The sequence below is a fragment of the Vombatus ursinus genome, unplaced genomic scaffold (genome assembly GCF_900497805.2).
Source record: "Vombatus ursinus unplaced genomic scaffold, bare-nosed wombat genome assembly UNPS02014798.1, whole genome shotgun sequence".
Lineage (NCBI taxonomy): Eukaryota > Metazoa > Chordata > Mammalia > Diprotodontia > Vombatidae > Vombatus > Vombatus ursinus.
This window is the reverse complement of record NW_020954576.1, coordinates 17,271,991-17,279,386: the sequence shown is the minus strand read 5'-3', so window position 1 is coordinate 17,279,386 and position 7,396 is coordinate 17,271,991. Positions and strand designations below refer to the sequence as shown.

Here is a 7,396-nt window from a genome sequence, read left to right as displayed (position 1 = left end):
TGTGTGTGTGTGTGTGTGTGTGTGTGTGTGTGTGTGTGTGTGTGTGTTTTAGAGACAGACACAGAGACAGAGAATCCATTTTGCCACAGTAGATCTGTGATCCCAGTTCAGATTACAGCCTGTCCCTGTCTGCCCGTCCAGTGGGACCATTGTTCACATCTTCCTATAAGTTTGTCATGGGTCCACTCAGTATGAAGTTATATAGGATGTTTATGTATGTATAAGATGTTATTATGAGCATATAATGTGGGCACTTTATCTTTCCTCTATTTTGTAGATTAAAAATGTCTTAAATTCAGCAAGACTTCTGGGGGATGTATCAGTTTCCTTCGCTCATAACTGTGTGGTTGGAATTCAGGCTAACGTAGAAAGGATCAACAAACTAATGAGTGAATCTTTGATGTTGGTGACAGCTCTTAATCCTCATATAGGTAAGTATTGAGGGAAGAAATGTGTGACTATAACACTTAGGCCGTGATTTAAAAAAGAAAAAAAAACAGCAAATGACTTTTGAACATTATATATTTCAGTAAACACTCAAAACTTTTTCTGTTTAAATAGTGAATGCTAAGAATTTATATATAGTATTTTGAAAATGCTATATTTATTGGTCAAAATTCCATTTAGTTTTCAATCAGATTTTTTTTTATGAAACAGCTTACTGAACTTGGGTAAAAACTTTTTATGATTATTTTATCATGGTGAAATTCATATGGCTAACATTTATGGAAGGATGATTCAGAATAATACCCAGTTGGAAATGTCACTAGGTGGCACTTGTTCTTTATTGATTAATGACTAGATCATTGGCAATATGTGTTTTGTTTGATATTTCTACTCTTCTATATTATTTTGATCTTTTCAAAATGTGCTAGTTTTTGTTGAAACTCATTTCCTTCAGAAATAGAATTTTAAAATACTTTCTCCTTTCCTTATCAGGAATAAAATATGTAAAACATGGTACATGGACAAGTCACATAATGCTTACGAAATAAAACCTTGATATGTTGTGGGGAATTTAGAAATTTTTTTCATGGTAACGAGTCTAATCTTAATATCATTTTGTTGTGGAAATTAGGATCTAGACTACTTGTAAATATTCTCATCTTTATAATACTGAATTAGTTAAACAGATTATATATTCCTTTCGATGTCAACTTAAAACTAATTTTGCAGAAATAGGGTAATCTGGCTTAGGCATCTCAACCTAATCTTATCCTGCTTTATTTAAACACTGTTACAGCAGTGATATTTATCAGTTTTAATATTTTCTAACAACTAATACTGTGTTCTTGATCTCAAAATCATCAGAAGAATTTGGCATTTTGGTGGGTACATTGTTTTTTATTAATCTCTCAGCATTTATTTCCTTCAAAATCCTAGAGTTATCTTTTAAATATTTGACTCTTCCTTCTTCTCTGGTACCTGGTCAGTTACCAAGTCTTGAAAACATCTATTTTCAAATCCCTATCTCTCCATTTACATTGCCACTGCCCTAGTTTATTACCTCATTACTTCCTAGGCTGCCTCCTGATTGGATTCCTAGTCTCCAGTCTTTTCCATCACTCCATCTTCCACAGGTTTTATCAAAGCAATCCTCTTAGTATCTCACCCGGGTACCCTCTTGCTGAAAACTCCAGTGGCTCTTCATTGCCTGTAAGGATAGGAACAGGACCTCTGATTTCATTGCTTTGGAAGGACTTCCAGATAAGAAAATTACCTCTACCAGTGCAAGTCAACACCTTTTATGCAGCTTATAATCTTTGTTGAGGGGCTTCAAGGTAACAGTCAATATGTCTTGACTTGATATAATATATGTTGACAGGACTTGAATTCAGGTCTTTCAGTCTTTGAAGCTGGCTCTCGTTGCACTCTACTATGTTGCCTATAGCGTAAAATACAAACTCCTTAGCCTGGACCTTAGTACTCTTCTCTTGCCTTTCCAGGCTTATTTCATACTCCCCTTCATGAACTCAAATTGGGATGAATGACAAAAATATTGCTGTGTACTAATAAACACTGTACTAAGAGCTAGGGCTACAAATACAAAAGTGAGACAATCCTGGCTCTTGAGGAACTTGACTTCTAATTGGCAGAGATAATAAATATATATAAAGGCATGATGATCTAGGGAGTATTTGTCTGGGAAGTTACAAGGATGGTGAGTGGAGCCAAAGGGCAATGAAACTGGCCTGCTCAGTGTTCCCCAAACTTGATATTCTATCTTGTACCTCTGCTCAGTTTCATGGGCATTGTCTATAACTAGAATCCTTTTCTACTTTCAAGACTGACATCATGGGCTACCTCTTCCATGAAGCCTTTCCCTTCTGATCCTTCTGCTATGCTTTCTTGTGTGCCTTGTGTATTATATGTCATAAACTGTCTTTGTTCTGCATACCCCTGTGTCCCTTCTTTCTTTGTTAATAATGATGGCTGGCATATAAATGGCCCCTTTAAAGTTAGTAAATCTCTTTATATCTATTGTATTATCTTGTCTGAGCTTCACAACAGTCTTGTGAGGTGAATATTATAATACTCAGTTTACAGATGAAGAACCTGAGAGGGGGTTAAGAAACACTTCCATGGTTACATAGTTAGCTAATAAGTAGTTGAAGCCAACTGGGAAACAAGCCTTTCCTTCTCCAAATTGCACACTGCATGTTGCCTTAAGAAATGGTACTAAGAGATGTATACTAGCTAAGAGATATATGGTGGTGGCATAGTTTAATTTAGTATCTCTCACAAGCACGTTGATCTAGTCTTCTTCTTAAGTCTTTCTTGCTTTTATCTTTATACTGTTCCTAACAGTAAGTAGAAACAAATCTTATCATAGAATGTCAGCATAAATTGCTTATTGTCAGCTACAAAGAGGAGAAAAATCCTAGCTTTTAAAGAATATTCAATATATACTATTACCCTTCTTTTACCACTTTACAGCCTACACATATGTCTGGAAAGACATCAGTAAATAAAAGAATCATCTCAAAAAGTGCTTATTATTAAGTGCTTATTACTATATTCTAGGCACTGTGCTAAGGACTATGAATAGAAATACAAGCAGAAAGAAAGACAATTTGTACATTTAAGGAGTTTACGTTCTAATAAGGGAAAACAACACTTTACATGGAAGCTTAAAAGAAGGGAGTAAAGTGGGAAGGTAGAGGGCATGGTAGAGAAAGTCCAGATAGTCAGAAGTGAAGTCCAGAGAGGAAGGAAAACATGGCTGGTATGGGCATTTTACTTAAAATGGGGGTTCAATTAGAAGGAATCAGCCAGTAAGAGAAGGGATCTCCAGGAGTGAAAACTACTTCCACATCTATTGGGGAATGGCTTTTGGTCTTATAAGTTGTCTCTGTGTCTTAAATAGCATATCCTTATGAGAGAGATTTGATACAAAGGGTTTTTTTTTCCCTTGTTGAACTCTTTCTTAACCTAGTTGCATTCATTTTGTTCATGCAAAAACTTTTTCAATTTCATGTAATACCTCTTGCTCTTGTTTTGTCCTTATCCATAGCCATAAAAATTAATGTGTTCTGCTTCTCTTTTTTTTGATGGTATAATCTTTAATACATGTATCCATGTATCCATGTCATGTATCCATTTTGAATTTATTGCATCTGGTATGATGTTAACATAAACCTATTTTTTTTTCCATAATTTTTTCAGTTTTTGCTGCAGTTCTTGTCAAATAAAGTTTTTTTTCCCCTAGTTAAATTTTGAAGTTTATCAAACATTTGATTATTGAGTTTAATTATTTTTAATTCTTCATTGTCTAGTCTGTTCCACCGTATTTTTAATGATTACTGCTTTATAATATAATTACGTGTTATTCCTACCTCCTTCATTGCTACCTTTCCCCCCATTGTTTTCTTTTAATATTCTAGAAATTTTGCCCATCAGTGAATTTTTTTTTCTGTTTTGTATAGCTCTGTAAAATATCCCTTTGGTAATTTTATTAGTTTAGCACTAATAATAAATAGCAAATATTCCAGCCAACTAAATATCCCTCTATTTTGTTTTTTCATTGTAAAGGGAATTTTAATCGCATCAATAAATCCCAACTTTATGCCAAGGAGGGACTGGGTGCTAATGTGGGATGAAAATATAAATAATTCTGCCCCAAGGAGCTTATAATCTAATTGAAAAGAAGAAATACAACTAGTTCTAGATATTTACACAAATATATAATTTTAGAGATTTTAGCTATCACTGTAGGTGGGGGTGTTTGAAAACACTTTATGAAGGAAGTGGAGACTTGAGCTGAGCTTATAAAGAAGTATAGAATTTGGATGGGTGAATTTCAAGTGAGGAGGGGTGCAGAAATAGAATTTTTAAATTATTATTATACTATCAAGGCAGGAATTAGGAATTAAACTATGGAGGCCTGTGCGTGGAACTGCAGTCCACTTATTGGAGCAAGGCAGCCCTGAGTTAGGTGTGGATATTGAGACCCATCAACAGAGTATAGGTAATTGGTACCTTGAGAATCTGAGAATCTCTAGGGTTGGAAAGGAGCTCAGAAACCACATGCTTCAAGGGGTACTGATTTCTTTTGTCGTACTTCTCTTATTAATATTTCTAAGACTATGTCTGGGGTTGGTGGTAAAGGGTTATGCTGGCTTTACTTCTATATTTACTGGGAAGACTTCTGATGTTTCCCTATTGAATATAGTGCTAGCTTTTGGGTTTAGACAGATGTTTTTTATCTTACTAAAAAAGATATTATGCCTGCTTTTAAGGGCCATTAGCATAAATAAATGTTATAATTTATTAAAGACTTTTCTACATCTATTGATATAATCATGTGATTTGCTGGGGTTTTGGTTTTTTTTTTTGGTTTTGTTTTTTAATTTTAATGAGTAATTGTGCTAATTGTTTTTTAATGAATCATCATTTCATCCCCTGGTATAAAACCAGCTCAGTCATAGTAACATTTTGTTGTTGTTGTTGTTTTTGGTTCTGTTTTTTTTAATAAGGTGCTCTGATTTTTTTTTAAAGTAACATTTATCTCTCCCTTGCTGCTCCCCCCAGTTAAACAGTTTTTAAAATGAAAAATAAAACCCTCATGACAAATGTATAGTACAACAAAACATTGACCATGTCCAAAAATGTATATGTAATTCTGCATGTTAAGCCCATCATTTCTCTGACGGGAGAATGGGTGGCATGCTTCATATTCACTGAAGTGCTCTGGACTCTTGGTTTATAAATCATATCCTCTCAAAGTTGTTTTTCTCTACAATGTTGTCATTGTATAAATGGTACTTCTAGTTCTGCTTACTTTACTCTGCATCATTTCATAGTTTCTTCTGAAATTGTCCATTTTGTCATTTCTTATGGCATACAAATATTCCAATATACATGTGTTCCAAATTGTGCCTTTCCCTAGTACGTAGACACTCTCTTAGTTTCCAGTTTGGGGCTGTGAAGAGAGCTCCTATAAATATTTTTATGTTTAAGTTCTTTTCCTCTTTCTTTGATTCCTTTGGAGGTATTGTCCTAGTAGTGGTAGTATAGCTAGGTTAAAGGGTGTACAGTTCAAAAACTTTTGGAACCTAGTTCGAAATTGTTTTCCAGAATGGCCAGACCAATTCACCACCCCACCAATGAGTACACTAGAATGCCAGTTTTCCTGTATCCCCTCCAACATTTTTCATTTTTGCCACTCTAATGAGTGCTGCTATATTCTTTTTGGCAGGATTTTCTTTAAAAATTTCTAATTGATATTCACTAGATTACTCTACCGTTATTTCTTTATCCTTCATTGGTTAAGGTGTGAGGACTATGTTTGCCTTTGAAAGGAGGCTTCTTCTATTTTGAGAATCATTTGTATAGTATAGGTATTATTTCTTCCTTAAAAGCCACCAGGAACTGAAAAGAGGAGAGTTGTTCAAAACAACTTTTAATACATTATTTGCAAAAGCCCTGGATGAACTTAGAAGATGTGAAGCTTAGTCCGAAGCAAGCTAGAAAGAGGGCTTTTGGCACAGCTTGTCCACGAACTTGGAATGGATTTGAGTCCTGGTTCCGTTGTTTATCAGCTATGTTTTAAGTTTGCATGAACCTGAATTTGTTCATCTTTAAAACAGGAATAACACTGTTTGTGGTGAGAATCAAGATAATATGTGTAAAGCATATTGTAAATTGTAAAACATATCTAGCAGCTAATCACCAGTGTCTGGTACCCTGCAACATTGTTAATATAGAATTTGACTTGTGGGTTATTGAAGGCTTTATTAAAAAAAAGTTATTGTGTTTATTTTTTAGATTTACTTTGCTGCATTCTTAAATAGACATTTATATGATACCTTGTAGCTGCATTATTTTTTGTGTGGAAACAGCTCTTTATTTCCTCTTTATTTTTTCCTTTAGGATATGACAAGGCTGCAAAGATTGCCAAGACAGCACACAAAAATGGATCAACATTGAAAGAAACAGCTATTGAACTTGGATATCTCACAGCAGAACAGTTTGATGAGTGGGTGAAACCCAAGGACATGTTGGGTCCTAAGTAATATATTTAAATAAGCATTTGTAAAAAAAAAAAATAATAATAATTATTATTAAACTGTATTGAATTTTGAAAGAAATCTAGCAGCCTCTTTTCCTTGTTGTGACCATTATTTGTCTTTATATCTAGTTATAATTGCATATATATATGTGTGTGTGTGTATGTGTATATATATATATATATATATATATATATACATATGACTTTAAAAAATACATGCAACCCTTTAAAAAGTTGTGAGTCACCTTTTACCCCCCAAAATATTGTATCCTTGGTCACTTCCTCCCATACCAGATGTAGCCTTTTCATTCCCTTCCTACACACTGGACTGTAAGGTTGAATAAACATATTACTGGTTTCTCTTTGCTACTTTCAGACCCTCACTCTGCCATTATCATTCAACAATCTCTCTCTTCCTTTTAATACCTATCAATATCTTGATAGTGGTTATTGAGCAATAGAGGAAATTTTTTTCTTCCATAAGATTTATTAAGAAAATCGTAGTAATATGTCGAATTAATGAAATGTGATTTAAGCCTTAAAGATATAGTAGCTTCTAGCATTTTGTGTTGAAGATTGCTATTTTTTATTTATTAGAAAGGCAGATCAGATTTTCCCTGAATTGGCCAAATTTTACTACTTGCAAAAGGAATTTAGTACAGTATTGTTTACATACAGTCTTTTCTTCTGCTCCAACTGCTACCTTGGAGACTTCAGATTTCCAGCGGTGATAGCTGCATGAATGGAGATAGACAGCCTAGTTCCCACAGAGCTACTCAGCACAAACCTGAAATTCACAGCATGCCAAATACTTATCAAGAAATCCAGTGAAAAATTGGATGACTTTTACCCTAGAAATACACAAAAAAGTCAGCCAGAAGCCCA

The 7,396-nt window shown here is 34.2% G+C and overlaps 1 protein-coding gene across 1 annotated transcript in view; it reads left to right on the top strand.

Moving 5' to 3' along the window:
* LOC114050239 (fumarate hydratase, mitochondrial) overlaps positions 1 to 6,602 on the top strand; it is a 31,155-nt gene extending 24,553 nt beyond the window's left edge. The window contains exons 9-10 of the mRNA XM_027871885.1: positions 278 to 431; positions 6,373 to 6,602. Of these exons, the coding sequence (XP_027727686.1) occupies positions 278 to 431; positions 6,373 to 6,515 (297 nt within the window). The 3' untranslated portion in view covers positions 6,516 to 6,602. The remainder of the gene's footprint in view (positions 1 to 277; positions 432 to 6,372) is intronic.
* The last annotated feature ends 794 nt before the right edge of the window (positions 6,603 to 7,396 follow it).